Here is a 17,698-nt window from a genome sequence, read left to right on the forward strand (position 1 = left end):
ATTTTTTATAGCTTCAAATCGAGCTTCTTTACACAAAAAAATGATGTTGTCTACTGAAACTTAAACTCCTATTCCTTCTTACTGTCAAGTGGCCTAAAACTAATAACAAATGTAAGTTTCAATCCACATGACATCAAAACTTCAATATGATGTGTACGTTGATGTGTGTGTGTCACAGGGTCAAGGTAGGATGGACAGGATATGGTGGACAAGAACAGAACTTCCTGTGTGTGAAGAGTGCTGCATCTTCCCTGCGTGTGTGTTTAAGGGGTCTCACAGTCCAAGGGGATGCCTTGACTTCCTGCCACACACACACACACACACACACACACACACACACACACACACACACACACACACACACACACGGTCACGGTCCCTAGATAATACAATAATGTCTAATATCTCATGCATGTTTCCTGCATGCTCTTGTCATGTTACAGTATGGCCAATGTCAGTGACTCTTGATAATAAACATGGACATTCATACATAGGTTTAAACAGAAATAACTCTCATTGACTCACTGTAACATATAGAAAACATCCCTAAACTGAATCCATGGTAAGAATGAATCCCTTGAGTTAAACACGAAGAATTTAACTGAACGGTATCTTTCACCCTTTTTTTTTTCATTTGTGAGAGCTTAGCGCATCTTTTTTAACTCATGGAATCCCTTGATGGCCACTCCTGGTATTATTTTCGTATCAACGCAGTTGTTGTTGCTTGTTTTCAGTTGACATCTGCCTTTGATTCTACAGCACTCCTCTCTTGGCACACAGGGCACAGAGAGTTTGTAGGTGGCATCAAACTGATCATGTGTCTTCAGCGATGGAAAGCATGACCTAATGTGTTTTAAAAACATTTGTGACATTAGTTTGGACACATTCGATAATTATTACAGACAAGTTGGGCTTCCAGTGTTCATTTCGTCTAATTTTACTCAAATGACTTAATATATCATCTTAATTTCCATCATCAGTCCCTTTTTTACCTGTCAGAGTGGAAAAGACAAATTCCCAAAATAAGAATCTTAAACAGTTGGCGAAGTGGTTATTATTCTCACTGCCTATTCAAAGAAAAATGTGCTGCACCCATTTGCATTATTTTTCTCATGGCTGTCTTGGATAAAGCAGCTCAGTTATATATACAAAAATGTAGGTAGGATTTTTTTTCTTTCTTAAAATGATGCCACTAACCGCTCAGATTGCTCCCAACACAAACCAAACAAGGCACAAAAAGTTGAGTAAATGAATTTTATTACATTTTTGGACTGTTCATGTACAGAAAAGCAGTGAAGTACAGATTTAGCAATGCATACCCATCTTAAAACTGAAAAAAAAACGAACCCCTTTCTCTCCACTTAGTGTATTTACCAGTACACAGACTTCATGTTGCAATCTGTCAGGGTATGAAAACAACTTGTGAATTTCGAGGACTTTGTCATGCAGAGAATCCACATTCAACAATAACCCTTTTTTATATTTACTCTGTTGATCTGAGCTGTGAAATATGAGCAAGTGATGCATAAAGCACTCGAGGTGATGAGATGATGTTCCTCAATCTATGTTCATGGAATGCAAACAGCCTTATTATGTACAGTAGATTCACAGTAACGGCACAGAGACACACGGAGAGGGAGGGGCACAGAAATATTTCAGTCATTCTGGAACTCAAACTCACTCGTAAAACACAAAAGTGATTATTTCTTATTATATGGGAACCCAAGTTTAGTTGGTCTAATGTTATGATTAACCACAAACAAGATCCTAATGTTAGTAATTTTAGATACATACTGGCATACAGTAAATCCAATTAGATGTATACAATTTGGACATGAAATGAAAAGCCAAATTTCATTTTAAAACATTTAAAGTAGTGTTTTTTTTATCATCACAAAAGAACAGCTGTGTGTTTTCTCTCTTTATAATAGTTTACTTTAACAATGTGAACAATAACATATTCATCCATTTTCAATCAACAATCCACTCACAGCTCAATAACCTGTGAAATGCTTAATACTTAATACGTTACAAATGATGACAGTGATACATGTGGTCATTCAATAGTCACTCAGGATGTGCCCACACAGAACCAAGAACGCCTTCACATTCAACATTCAAAGTCCTTACAATAACATTTTACTGAGTATGTCTGAATACTTGAAACAATACCCATTATATAGTTCCATGTTATAGTCACAGTATTCCAAACATGTTAATATTTAGATCTAAAATCATAAAAGAAACAAACTACCTGTTATCCTTAGTTTTTGTCCCCATTGGAAGAAAAACAATGTGCTTCAGTAAAATGGTTTACACAAATATCAACATCTGCATATCACATTTAAAATAACAAAACAAATGTTTGTAGGTAATTTTCCCTGCTCTGGACACAATTCATAAGAATTGTGTTATTTTTCCGTGTGTGTGTGTGTGTGTGTGCGCTTCTACACATTTCTGTATCTCGAGCAATTGCCAGATATTCCTTGGAGCCTTTTTAATCTGCGCCATGAAACAAAAGCCAGAAAACTCAGCCGCACCTCAAGACTGAACAATACCACGAGATAAGGGAACTTTAACTTTGCAGTCAAACATGAGATATCTGTATTCATTACCATACATACAATAATAATTTGCATCTTTACATGCCGTGGAATGATCCTTCCAACTCTCTTTTCGTCGTCACATTGTTGCGTATTTCACCCATTATCTTCCAGTAGTTTGGATTACCTTACATTAAGTTGTATTCCAGTGTTTCTTACTTTAGACTTTTAATATCCTTTCATATCTTTTTCTCGCTTTGTTCTCACTCCAACACTTGTCCTGCCTCTCAGTTCCAGATATCTCACCCTTAAAAGCCAAATACTTAATGGGAGAACTCATTACGATCCAGTTTTTCTACCATGGTAAAAGCTATTGCAACACTGCAGACATGTAGCATTTGAATTCACATGCTAACAGCTGATTAGCATTCATGTTCATTATTTGAATGTAACTGAATATTTAGCTTTATTATTTGCCTCTTGAAGCTAATGAAAGTCTGCCCATGTGGGGATGGCAGCAGCAGAGCAACATTGTGAGTTGGAAACGTGGTTTAATTTTGTTAAATCTTTTTTGCTATAATGCTACAGGAATATTTCTATTCTACTTTGAACTTTCCTCTGGGTGGAGGGGATGGGTCTACTTACAGGTTATTGGGGCATGGAATGATGTAATCGTACATTTACTCAGATATTTCCCTCTTGGAAGGCGGCACCAGGTGTGCGGGCAGGTCCGATGGCAGTTCGTGTCCCTCCAGTTTCACTTTGATCAGGTGATTGGCCAACGCAAACTCCTCATCGTCAAGCATCCCGTCCTTATCGATGTCTGCCAGCTTCCAGATCTTTCCCAGCACAGTGTTGGGCAGTTTTGACTTCACCATCTCCCTCTTGGCGTTGGCACCCGTCACCTTTCCGTTGACGGGAGACAACGTGTAGAAGATCTCGTCGTAGGCGGGTTTGTCTCGTACGACCACCCACTCTGCGTCGTCGATGCCTTCGCCGGCTCCTTCTCCGTACCCGTGGCCAAACGGGCCGTCCAAAGTGCCGTCAAACGCTCCACCTTTCACAACGGGTTTGGGACGCTGGCTTTCTTCCTGGCGGACCAGAACCATTAAGCCGGCGATGTCGTGGCTCAGCATGTCGTCCACTGCCTCCAGGAGTTTGGGTTTCAGAGGCTGGAATTTGTTGAGATCCTGAGATTGGAGTAGGTCCTGGAATCGGCAAAACAAAAGACAAACCACAAGTTTAGATCCAAATCTATCTAAACCAACATCTATACATCTGCATTCCTTTGTCTGTTTACCTGCATCTTCTTCAGATTAGGGAAATCTCCCGGTGATATCTGATGCTCTCTTTCAATGCGTTTGTAAATATCTCCCAGACTGCCAATCAGTTCCTTCTTCTTGTTCTCCTTTCCGAACACAGCGGGCATGTCTTTCTTCAGAGCGCTGATGATGTAGGCATGGACCTGTATTGTGAGAGGGATAGATGATCATTTACTTAACAACAACAGTTACTAAGACAACAAGTTTGCCTCTTAGATTTAGAATATTTAAAGTTTAAAAACCTCAAGATTTCAGTTTCTTTGGCCTGATTAGATCAAACTCTTTAGGATGATAACCAAACAAAACAAACATAGCAAAATGAATGGAGAAACCCATATTTGTTATGTTGCTGTGGTGACAGGGGTTTGTTTCCTTGAATCCACCCTGTGTCCTTGAAGAAAATCCCAAAAACATGCAAACACCCCATCAGCTGTCAAACAGGAAAGCTGCGCTGCACTGTCAGTTAGATAAATCTGTTTGTGTGTGTTTCAATGTGTGCACGCATACATCCTCTGCATTTTCCTTGAACTACAACGGGCAGCGGACTGTCGCCTCTTATACCTTACTTCCTGTCCGGTGAGGAAACAGGAAACAATTCACTCAGAGAGAGGAGAGAAGCCAAATAAGTCTGGTTCTGTGACAGCAACACACTTTTTCTGTCAAGGTTAACAGCTGGACTGGGCGGGGAGGGGGACTGAGTGATGGGAAGAAGACAAGGGAAACACAAAAACACACACACCCCTGTGCTGAAAATCTAAAAACACATCACTCTCAAATAACATCCCAAAACAAAGACTTGATACTTTTAGCCACACCTGTGCAGGTTCTCCATCAGTGAGTGTCTTCACTTCTGCCTTACCTTGGCTAGTCTTGCCCTCTTGATCAGGTCGTTGAGTTTTCTAAGCGCTGCATTTCTCGGTAAAGACTGAATGTCTTTAAATAAGTCCTGCTCTTCTGCTTCGAACAGCTTCCTGTTGTCTGGGATCAACAGAGGATGGGACCAAAATGACCCGATGTAGACGCGGATCACCTGTTGTTGAGGGAGAAAGAAGACGTCAAAAGGCACAATTAAACAGATATCACCATATATAGCAACAAAAACACATTGATCTTTAGATGACAACTAGACTTCACCAACTCAAAATAAAACCAGCTAAGGTCATTATGTTTGCCACAAGGGTTGAAACAATATCAGAAGACAAACTTTGATGCTGATAAGATGTAGTTTAAGATGATGGAGTTGGTGTTATTTTTACATAATTTAACGCGGAAATGTTACATATATACCATTAAAAGGGTTAAACCAGATTTCCCTCTGATGACAACACCAGAAAAGATAACTGAGCACTTTAAACTTCTGGAAAACTTGAAATCCATGGATTCATTTTTACAATTCCTGCTTTGATTACCTCAGGGGTGTTGACTATTTTTCCCAGTGACCACATTAGGGCTCCATACACTCTCATCAACTGCTGTGTCTCTATCTGGTCAGCCTTGTTCAGCACGACCCTGGCAAAGAAAAAAGGTAAGAGAGTACAGTGTTCATGTTAACCAAACAGTAACATTGCATAGATGACCTATAATGTGTGATATTCATTTACAATGAGAGCCGCTATTTGCATATATCTGCACTAGAATTAGATATATCTGTAAGTTAAGCCACCCTTCAGTACCTGATTTTGTCTTCATGGTTCTTCAGGGCCTTTATCACGTCTGAGAACTCGTCAGAGATGTCCAGTTTGTGGGCGTCAAACAGTAAAATGATCCTGTCCACTCGCTCTGCAAACCACTCCAAGACAGCCGCAAAGTCATAGCCTGCAGGGATAAGGAGGATGAGGACCCAAAACAAGGGTTAAATTAACATTTGGGAAAAAGAAGAATGTGAAAAAGAGAGATGATTAATGGTGTTTTCTTCTACTTCCTGTTTCTTTGCTCCAATCCCATAACAGTGTCCAAATGGCATTAAGAGAGTCATTTGAATTCCTTTTGCGGTACACAAGTTTGTGATGTTGCAATAATAAGTAAACCATTACAATGGCTTCAGGTCATAGAGGAGGCATTACAAAGAACGCCCATATTACAACAGGCTGAGAAAAGACTGTTTACAGATGGATGCAGTCCTGCCTAAGATCAACTAAGAGGCTCCTTAAAACCAAACAAAATGAAAGAAGAAACTAACACAACAATATGTCACGGTCTCTTTTGGCTCTGTTTTTTAATGGGAAATGTAATAGTGAGAGTAATGAGTGAATGAATAAGTTAATGCCTCCGTTATGCAGGAGTAAATGAATCAATGATTAAGTCTGTCAGCAGGAGTACATCATTTCCTCCTTTAACTTTGTGTCCTACTCAAGGACACAACAGACTTTAACCTGGAGAAATTCCACAGTATATGAGAGGAGAACAAAGAACAACGGGCAGAACGAAGGATTAGTGAGCTAAAGTTTTCCAACCAACGCTGAAGGACACGTCAATGTGAACCAGCTGAGATTATGGGACAGCAACGAAGGCGCATTTGCTGTCCAATGATAGTAGGAAGAAGCTTTATGTTAATACAGTGAATGAGAAATTGGTTTTCTGAAGAACAGGTTCTCCATTTTAAATAACAGACTAAATCTTCAAGCTTTGGGTTTGTTATCGCTTTGAATCTAATGGCGCGTTTCCACTAAAGCGCGGAGCACGGTTTAAGAGGGCTGTGACGTCAGCGGCCCGTCTTTGGTTGCGTTTCCACTTGGCCTAGTACCGGCCGGCGGGTCCTAATTCACAGTTTTTCTGACCTCATAAAATCGTGGGTCTAGGGCCAGAGACAACGAGGCTGAGTCGGGCTGAGTATGCTAAACTAGAGAGAGCATCGCTGGCAAGGGGGCTACAACTACAACAAGATGGACATATTTGACCGTGATTTAATTGTAATACACGTTTCAAAATGATGCCGAAGTAACAACATACTGATACCGGTTAGTAAAAACCATGAATTAATGCTTTGTCAAGTCTGCAGACAGACGGCAGGCGAAAAACCTTTTAAAATGCGTGTTTTTCTAAATGGAGATTGGCTAAGCTAACGCAGTATATGCTCCGACCGTCCACACTCACAACAACGGCCTATACAGACATAAATAAAGCAGCGACTGTATTCGCCATGACACAGGCAGTCTGTGGTTTGTACTTGTTTAACTTTTGTCTAGTTTCTGAACATATATGAGGAGCTGTGAGCTCTGAGTGCTAACAGCTAACGGCTGTGTTGTTTTTCTGGGGTTCTCTGAAGATCACGTCACGGCTCCGCCTACACTGCGTTACTATAGATACTACCCCAGTTCCTAAACTGTAATGGAAATGCGCCATAAAGTGAGCCAGTCCTAACGAGGCCCAGCCATACCGAGCGGGGCCGAGCGAGGCCGTGTAGTGGAAACGCGCCATTAATCACCTTCACAAGGAGGCAGTCTCGCTAAACAGAGATGATACAAATCCCACATTATACATACTCTACTGCTGCGATTGCTACTGCTGCAGCTGCTCCGCCCAGTAAAGGAATCATTTATACTCCATTTGAATGATTTCTAATGTGTATTTATTCCAGTGTTAAATGGTATTGCTGACATGATGCCTCAAAGGCTCTTTTACCAGTGATCTTTCAGAACAAATTAATGTTGAGTGTTTGATATTTCCTCCCTGGGATGTGAGCAAACATTTGGCAGCTGTAGCAATACATTTGTAAAACATGTCAATTGGTTTGAGCTGTGTCTTTCTGTCCTGTATAAACACAGCTGAGATTAGATAGAGGACACACTGCTGCTTGAGCAAAGATACGCAGGGTTAAGAATGTGAGATAGTTTCTAGATATTTTGAATTATAGTGGAATTGTTTTTCACAGGAAGCACTTTTCACATGATGTGGGGAACAATATTAGGTTCCACTATTGATCGCAATGTTCGTCACAGTGTGAAAGCTACAGATTTCCCTTCTTAACGCCTTAACAGTGGTGGTAGAGTTATGTGCAGGGGATCACAATTAACTTTATTTTTGGGGGGCTTGTGCATACCTACAATACATTTTTTATCAGTTTGGTATAACTTTTGTACAAAGCTAATATTTGGGCCTGAGTATAGCACTAGCGTCATGGTATGGGGATATCAATTTGATCAAATTGAAAGGACTTAAGAGGAAAATTTGTCCCCAAAAAATGTATTCTTTTGAATGTAAATGTAGTTTTTATAGAAACGTAAGGATTCCTCCTGTGCAGTTTACAATTATGCAAAAAAAGTCACAAAAAAAGATTGTTTCGATATTAAGATATTCCAAGAACAAAAAGATAACTATGATTCGTCCTCTGTTGAAAATACCTTACTCTGGGAAAACATTAAGGAAACAGACACTGGCTGAACGGGTACATTGGACAAATCTGACTAAAGTATTCAATTTATAGCTAACAAGCTAAACATATATTTCTATTTTTTTTCCCCAAACCATGTGACAAGTTTCTGTTGAAGAACAGTCTATTAATTCTTCAAAGTATCACTTTAAATAGACTTTTTGCAGCTGTTGCCCAGGTTTATCATCTACAATACCTCCATAAGGACATCTATACAGGCAGCTATAGCCTGACTCGTCATCTGGACACACACACACACACACACAGAGACAAAGGCCAATTAGCAGTACGGTGTTAGGCCACCTTGTGACCACACACACACACACACACACACACACACACACACACACACACACACACACACACACACACACACACACACACACACACACACACACACACACACACACCACACACACACACACACACACACACACACACACACACACACACACACACACACACACACACACACACACACACACACACACACACACACACACACACACACACACACACACACACACACACACACACACACACACACACACACACACACACACACACACACACACACACACACACACACACACACACACACACACACACACACACACTGAAATAAAACAAAAAATGAGACACACACAGATAAAACATGAAAACATACACAAGACATGGAATAAACACATGATGGAATTGGATGAAAGGAAAATGAACACACACACACACACAAACAAAAGCGCCGTCATACACACTCTGTCACCAGAGATAACACAGCTGTGCTGACTCAGCAGTATTCTTTTTTTTTGTATATATCCAACGGACAACAGCGGGGTCACACCCCATTGTGCTATTAAGTAATGCGCTGGCCTCAAAGAGCTGTTCATTATTCTTACTTGGCTATTGGAACTTTATAAGTATGTTTACATATTTTCTCATGTCAACACCCTCTGAGCAAAGTGAAAGTAGGGTTTTTATAGAATCAGAATCTGCTGTAAATGCAAACGGGCCCGGCATGGACCAAATACGTTTCTATTGACACTGCTAACAGTATTGTGTATTAACAAAAGCATCATTACAACACGGCTTATTTAGAGCTCAGCAGTAGAATGGACCATGAATGCCAGCACACCTTCATTATGTCTAGTTTGTAAAGTTAAATCATTCGCTATACAAAGATTCTTTGTTACACCGCCTGGATCAATAATTCATGTACTGTGTTGAGAGCCAATATAAAACAAACATGGGATCTACTTGGCATAGGAGACTTTTTAACAGTGCAAAATTAACAAGGGGAAAGAATAGAAGAACCAGAATTCAAAGATGCCCAGTGCAAGAGTGAATGTGGGTAACAGTCAATTGTAGCTGTGTTTCATTATGCCAGCTCTTTTGTTATGTTAGCTGTTGGTAGGGCAATGCCTGTATTTAGCTCCAGGAATGCCAGCCAAGCCGGACACTTATCAAACTGAGAGAAAGCCGGAGGAATTCTTTTGAGCCTTTCACCCCTAAACTTCAATTCACACGAGGTCCAGTTAAACCCCACGTCTGGGATCCGTCCACTGCTGGTTCACTCGTTTAAAACATAGATAAATAATAATATCATTAGGAACGATATCGCTTTATTTGGTTATTTCATCCTTAAATGTTGTTTTGGCGTGTTGTATTAGAAACTGAGATGGATGGGTTTTTGTGTAAATAGATGGAATGGATTAATGAAAAAGTGTTATGAAACTAAATGGCCAGGTGACACTTTCTTATACTTTGATTTCAATCTCAACACAATAAAACCAAGAAAGGAATGAAGTGTAAACAAAGGATTAGAATGGTTTTATGCTTCTCTAATTGCCTTTTGTGTTCTGCATTAACTTTAAAAATAGTTTCCTGCAAATACTGAGTTTTCTTTCTGAGCGAATGCTAGCACATACAGCTCTGGAAAAAATGAAGAGACCACTGCGGCATTATCCGTTTCTCTGATTTGACTATTTATAGGTATTTGTCAGAGTAAAATTATTTTTTATTTATTTTATTCTATAAACTACTGACAACATTTATTTAGTAATTCAACACACACTGGAATGGAATGGCTGCCATACATGTAGAGATTGAGATTCAAGAAAAATGTGCAGTGGTTTCTTAATTTTTTCCAGAGCGGTATGTTACTACTTTGAGTAAACTGCAAGTCATCTAAAATGTGCCACTCTGAAATATTGAATATGCAAGTGTTATGCATTAACAAGCACATAAAAAAAAAAGTATTTAGAGTCACTACTGAACTGATTGGTGTTATAAATCTGCATTTGGTGCGTGCATACATGTGTGTGTGTGTTTCCGAGAGTGTGTGTAGAGCACATTCAAAGCTCATCTTTTTGTCGCCGCTTCCTGTTCTTTGAAATGAATGAAGCATAATCCTCATGATAGCTAAAAGCTAAAATAAACACACACGTCTAAAGGAAACGCTGACATTGTAGTCCAGAGTTCAGGGGACTAGAGGATTGCAGCTGAATGGGTCCAGTGAACGAACACTGACACACACACACACACACACACACAGGCACGAACACACACAAACAGACACACACTGATTAACATAAACTAAGGGGGATAAGAGAGTGTGTGTCTTACCTCGACTGATTCTCTGTTTCTCTCCTGACAAAATCCCTGGGGTGTCAATCACACTGATGCTTTCCAGCACTGGGTTAGGCAGCTGGGCACACACAAACCTAAACGAGCGAGAGGAGAGGAAAACAAGTTGAGTGGAAAAGAACACGAGAGGAAAAGAGATGAGGAAAGGAATGTGAGGAGATCATAAGAATGGAAGAAAATCAAATGAGAGTTGAGGAACAGAAGATACGAAGAGGAAAGCAAGAAAAGGAGATGAGAAGCAAAGAGAGAAGAAAAAGGAAGAGGAGGTGAAAAGAAAAGGCGAGAGAATGACATGAGAACAACATTGATGAGAGGAAATCAGCAGTAGGAAAAGAGAAGAAAGAGGAAGACATTGAGAGAAGAAAAGGAGATGAGAGGAAGGAGAGGAAAGATGAAGAAAAGACAGAGAGATATTAGAGGAATAAAAGAGGAGAGGAAAAGAGATGGATTAGGAGACGAAAAGAGAGCAGATGGGAAGAGAAGGAAATGAGAGGAAAGTTTAAACAAAAATGGACAGAAGTGTAAGACGCTTTAACAACAAACATGGCCCTACACCTCTACCTCTCAGTCTTCAGCTGTATAAACAGTAACAAGTTAGCGGTCATCCTCACTGCGACCCCCCCCCCCCCCTAATCCCCACTGACAGTTCCTCTGTCTCCTTTCAGCAGCGGCGGGCCCTCACAGCCAGGACACCTTTTGGCATCTTTCCTTTACCAGAAGGATGACTGCATCACGCATCTCACGCATATCTCACACCACACACACACACCACACACACACACACACACACACACACACACACACACACACACACACACACACACACACACACACACCTACACACACACACACACACACACACACACACACACACACACACACACCACACACACACACACACACACACACTACACACACACACACCACACACACACACACACACACACACACACCACACACACACACACACACACACACACACACACACACACACACACACACACCACACACACACACCACACACACACACACACACACACACACACACACACACACACACACACACACACACACACACACACACACACACACACACACACACACACACACACACACACACACACACACACACACACACAACACACACACACACACACACAACACACACACACACACACACACACACACACACACACACACACACACTAAAGGCTTGACCAGTGAGGGAAATTCAATCACCCAGGAATGTAGAGCGGGTGGTGTGGATTCTCAGTAGTGCTCTCACTCTCCCTTTCCTTTTCTACTCCCCCCCCCCCCCTACAGCCACATACTTCACCTTGATATACAACTTTGTGTTTCCAGTACACACAAACACACACCCACAGAAATCTGACAGCATCTAGAATCGGTGCATGTCATCTAGCACTTTGTGTGTTTACCTGTTGAGGAATGCGTTTCCAAATGCGTTGAGCTTTCTGAAGGGCTTCTTGGGGTCAACCACCAAAGCGTTTCCCGGGATGACTCCTTCGGTGTCGCCGTGCATCACCGCGATGAAGGAATCTGTGGTGGGTTCTGGGCCGATACGCATACCGGGGAAATCCTGCTCCAACAGGTAGCTGTGGGCGAGATATGATATGACATAGCGTTACACAAAACAAGGGAGAGAAGAGATGTTGTTTTTTCTATAAAACCATTTTTACAGAAGATGCCATCTGAGACCATGAGCAGAGGGCATTGTGCAGCTAGCATAGCTTAACGCCAATCTTCAGGTAATCTCTATAAACGGATATCTGTGTATGAATGCTGAATCTGTAGGCAACGGGACGGGATTTTGATAACAGAAGCCTTCTGGTTTTTGGTTGTAGTCCAAATAGTATTGACCAATCATGAACGCATTGGCTAAAAAGGCAGTCTCTAAACCAGGGGTGTCCAAACTACGGCCTGGGGGCCATTTTGAATCGGCCCTCAGCAAATCCAAAAAGTACAATGAAATATGGCCCACAAATGAAACTTGTGTTTGTCTTATATTGTACTTCTTAAATATAAATGTAAAAATATATTACACAGTAGTATTCATGTGTTAATAAGACCACCTTTTAAATAAATTCAGTCAATTCATGTTGAAAACATTTTCTAACATATCTTAGTTGATCAAAAAAAGCCCAATGACTTATTAACATAACAAGCTTGAAATACACCCTTTCCTATTTCTCCTTATTATAATCAATCTGAGGCTTCTGTTTTAAGGAATGAGCTGCCAACAAGATACATGAAACCCTATAGAGAGCTGTGATGGAGGCTGTTTTTTTCTTAAAGCATATTCATGTATCAAGCCTAATTTACCTACATTTTGCTAACTTATAACTTACGAGGCAATATACCTCACCTCTATAAGTTGCCCAGCCCTTCGTATTTTTTTCTGTATGTGGCCCTTGGTGAAAAAAGTTTGGACACCCCTGCTCTAAACCAATCAGCTATTGTCTGACGATAATTAAGCTTTTTGTCAGCTAAAAAAAAAGATTGTATACATGTAATAAAGTGATGTCCTAGGTGCCCACTCTCAACTCTTTTGTCTTTTGCTAATCGGACTGTTAACAAAGACCGGCGAAGAGGAAGTCTTGCCCAGGATATATTAGCCGTTGCCCCAGAAACTAAATCTTCGTTAGACCAATAACGGATTCTGAGAATGAGTTACAAGAGATTGATACCACTTCATAAGACATTACTGTCAACGGTTTTCTCCAACCAAGGGGTAGTTTTCCACTTCTACCATTTGTAATTGGCCTTACAGTGAACTGTAAGCAGCTGATGTGTGATAGACCAGCGGGCTCTAATTTGAAATAAGTTCTGCAAGGCCTTTTAGTCTGTATGGTCAAAGAAAAAACTCAAAATTCACCAGGAAACAGGTCTGCCTTGAATTAGAAGCTGCTGGAACAAGCATTAGGGGAATTTTACATCATTATGAGCTGGATAGCTGCTGAGCACGAAAGAAGACACTGCTCGAACTCAGCAGCATGACGTATGATCTGAGTTTGTTGCTATTTAGTTCATTGAGACACAGATAGAAGGTATTGGGCCAAAAATAGATAAGTACATTTGCAGGTGAGCATGAGGACTACTCTCATCACACGTTGTGACAGACATGCTGCTAACAGATAAAAGTTGACATAATAATGAAGAAACAAGCATAGCCGCCCATCAGGCAGAGCTGTACATCTTGGACTCATTTAAGATTTCCTAAAAGGACGATTACCTTGAAAATGTCAAACAAGTTTTGCAGTTGCTAAATAATGAAAGTTCTAGAACATTAAGACTGGTTTAGGAAGACACATCTGAACAAGAATTTGGTTGAGCCTTACCAGGCACTTGTTTGTCTTGAACGGTTGCATGCTCATCTGTTAATTCAGTGTCATCACACATGTTACAAATGAAGATTAGTGTGTTTTCTGCTGAGTTTCACAACCCCAACATTGTGAGCGAAGGCCATAAAGAGATTTAGGAAAAAGATTTACGGCCAAAAACAGACCATACATTTAAAGTGCGAGTGTGGGATGTGTGTGCATCTTAACAGCTACCAGATGTAAGGATGGTTCCCCTTACACATCTCCACAAATACACTCACACACACCTTGTCAGAGCAGTCGGCACAGTGCCTGGTGGAGCCATCTCTCTGCACTCCTGTCTGTTTAATGTGTCTGTGGGGAGGCTGTGCAGATTGTATGTTCCATGTCATATAGTACATACTGTGTGTGTGTGTGTGTGTGTGTGTGTGTGTGTGTGTGTGTGTGTGTGTGTGTGTGTGTGTGTGTGTGTGTGTAATCCACATGCCTTCAGCTCTCATCATACCATTACATTTCTCACATTCTTTGCAGCAAGCTGTCAGTGAGATAAAACTGAAGATTCACAGGTGCTGGTTTCACAAATGTAACCCTAATGTATTAGACTATGAGGTTAAAAAAGCATTGATGCACTTTGGAAATCAGCCTAAAGGAAAACTTGGAATCCTCGAAAGACTCAAAGTAACATTTGGGAAACAAGTCGAAAATCAATAAATCTCATTCCTAAAATTAAGACAGGCTCAGATGACTGGCCTCTGAATGACCACAGAAGAAGAGAGACTATATTCTCTCTTGTCCCTCCATCCATTCGCATTTATTAACTTTTTCTACATCAAGCCGTAACTGACATAACTAAACATCATTATTCTAAACGTTCTTTCTTACGGTTCAAAGACCTGCAGTGCTCCAACATCCAGAGGGTGACACCCAGAGATGCTGCTGAGCGAGGGTTACTAAACAGCTTTACATTCTGCATGTTACTGTTACAATGGCGGGGGGGTTGGGGTTAGGCTGCTGACTGTTGGCGGTTGTAATTGGTGAAATGTGTAACGAAAAGAGGGAGAGAGACATCAGTGAGAGACAGGAGAGGAAGAAGAGAGAGAGCAGCCTGCACTGTCTTATAACAGGAAGTCACTAAAAGCATCCTCTTTCTGGCGTTCAAAGGCTAACCCCACTAATTACCCACTATGCTCTGCAAGAGAGAGAGAATGTGTGTGTGTGTGTGCGCGCGCGCGTGGGTGTGTGTCAAGTCGTTAGTAGCTGTCCTGCAGTTCAAAAAGAGGCCCAACACCCAGCTGCTAATATCTCCTGCTGTCACACATAAACCAACACCGGACTATTCAAGGTCATGAGTTCTCACACAACTCTGAATATATAACATTATTTTATACTAAAGAAGAGTACACTTAATCTGAATTTAAGTTAAATTAGGCGTGTATTTGATGGGGCAGTGTACTAGCGTGAATCTTGCAATTGGATACAGGGTGTAAAATCACATTTTAGGGAAACTGTCATAGAGAAAACATACAATCTGAACATTGGTATTTAGATTTGCATTTCTTAACGTCCCTGTAACATCCAACATCACAGCACTAATTGGACAGGGCACATACGATAAGAGGGTGGATATAATTACAAATGAAATAATGTATTAAATGATTTCATCTTTGCATGTAAACTAAAAGGGTCATCAAAATCATACATTTCTTGAAAAAATCAATACAGTATCACAAAAGTCATATTACAACACAATAGTGTGTCAATATATATTACCCCTAGTCTTTGAAATCCTTCTTGAAATGACTGACAATGACATGTTGTTGTACATCAGTTAGTAATAACCAAGAAAACATCTGCTTATAGCTTGATTCTTGACTAAACAACAAGTTTTATTTGGCTAACAGGGCTTTTAATGTCCACCAGATGATGTTTTTTTGAGAAACCATGTACAAGGAATAAACCGTGATGTGATAGATGTCCTTGTGTGGTGTAATCATACACATATACAACATGTATATACACACACCTCATGAGAGAGGCTCCAGTGCCAGGCAGCGCTGCCTTCATATGTATTAGCTGTCATATCAAAGTTATGGTTTCAATTACTCTTGCAGAGGTGTGGCTCTTTAGTGTGTTTGTGTGTGAGGACTGATCTTTCCTATTGTTCCTTGTGTTTTTGATTATTTTTTCTCTCCCCTTCTTTCTCACTTTTTGACAAACTGACAGAGAAAAGTCAGTTAGGGTGTGTCAACCTCTATCTTTCTGGTGACCTCATGTGTTTTGTGTGATTCCTGTATGGGTGTTTGTGCTGTTTATCTCACCGTATGAAGCTTGTCTTGCCGGTGGAGTACTGTCCCACCAGTAGGACCATAGGCTTGTTGTCAAAGTCTGCATCCTCCAGGGCCGGGGAGTGGAACTCGTGAAACTTGTAAGCCTCCTCCAGCGGCAGGAGTTTGGTTCTGTAGAGCTTCTTCAGTCCATCACCCACGGTCTGAAAGACTTCTGGATCCTTCTTCCTCCTGTCGTCGCTCCCAAGCCAGCTGAACATGGCTGCTGAACTGGTCAAAGATGCTGTTGGTCACTCGTGTCAGATTATTTTCTTGTCGACTGACAGGTTTAACAATGTCAAATGTCCTTGAGGGATCAAACACTCTTCTTAAGAGCTGGTAGAGATTTCCTTACAAATAAAACAAAAAGAAAGTGAAGCTTAGATCTAACCTAGTTGAGAGTCAAAAAATAAACAAAAATAATTAACCGTGACATAAACACAAAAAATAATTTATTTAGTTTTTTTCCTGGTTATATTCTACAGGAAATGTCTCCAAAAAGAAGAAGAATAAATGTATAGATTAAATAATGGGTGGTGACTGTTGTTATTGATAATATTGAGCCACCCCAGTTGAAGGTTATTTATTTCAGGCCTGTATTTTGTACGGGTAAATGTCTTCAACTGATAAGAAAATATCCAAATTGTAGGATATTTTTCAGAATTTAAACCTTATTCATCAAATGCACTCTCGTCATCAGGTCCATAGATCATCCAAGTCCAGGCCACTTTTGCTCCTGGGCCAAAAAAAAACATGCATTCAATAACTTTGTTTTTGTTTACCAATCTCTTTTAGAAAACAAACACTGCTCAAAAAAGCCTAAATAATTCCGCTCATGCATAGCATCTCGTTACCGCTATTCAATTTCGTCCAACAGCTAGCAGAGGAATCCCAAAAATGATGCACCAAGCTGCTGTCAGAGCACAGTCTCCGTTATTGTTCAACCTCTCCCGCTCTTCTTCACACAAAACACCCCAAACCTCCTCAGACCATCAGCTATTTCTGTCTATTTCGTGTAAAAAAATAAGAGTAGCCTGTTTTGCTAATGCTGCGGGTTATTTTCTGTCACAGCACGGCGCTGAATGTAGCCGCAGCTGATGTCCTGCAGCTCAATTTAAATGCCGAGTCGAAGGAAACCCGAGCCCGGCGGAAGTGC

The 17,698-nt window shown here is 40.7% G+C and overlaps 1 protein-coding gene across 1 annotated transcript; it reads right to left on the bottom strand.

Annotated features, from left to right (window-relative positions):
- Positions 1–1,240: 1,240 nt before the first annotated feature.
- Positions 1,241–17,668, bottom strand: ehd3 (EH-domain containing 3). The gene is made up of 8 exons (XM_034150506.1): positions 16,537–17,668; positions 12,317–12,493; positions 10,857–10,954; positions 5,539–5,680; positions 5,275–5,374; positions 4,725–4,895; positions 3,844–4,008; positions 1,241–3,751 (listed from the first exon to the last, which is right to left on the bottom strand). Exons 1-8 carry the CDS (start codon positions 16,761–16,763, stop codon positions 3,224–3,226), a joined length of 1,608 nt encoding a protein of 535 aa, XP_034006397.1. The 5' UTR covers positions 16,764–17,668; the 3' UTR covers positions 1,241–3,223.
- Positions 17,669–17,698: the final 30 nt, after the last annotated feature.

This window comes from Trematomus bernacchii, unplaced genomic scaffold (assembly GCF_902827165.1).
Source record: "Trematomus bernacchii unplaced genomic scaffold, fTreBer1.1, whole genome shotgun sequence".
Classification (NCBI taxonomy): Eukaryota; Metazoa; Chordata; class Actinopteri; order Perciformes; family Nototheniidae; genus Trematomus; species Trematomus bernacchii.

Coding starts and splice junctions, on each gene's coding strand:
- ehd3 (XM_034150506.1), bottom strand. CDS start 16,763: ATGTTCAGCTGGCTTGGGAGCGACGACAGGAGGAAGAAGGATCCAGAA. Junction 4,896..5,274: donor AAATAGTCAACACCCCTGAG/GTAATCAAAGCA, acceptor CCTCAACAACAG/GTGATCCGCGTCTACATCGG. Junction 4,009..4,724: donor AGAGGGCAAGACTAGCCAAG/GTAAGGCAGAAG, acceptor CTCACAATACAG/GTCCATGCCTACATCATCAG.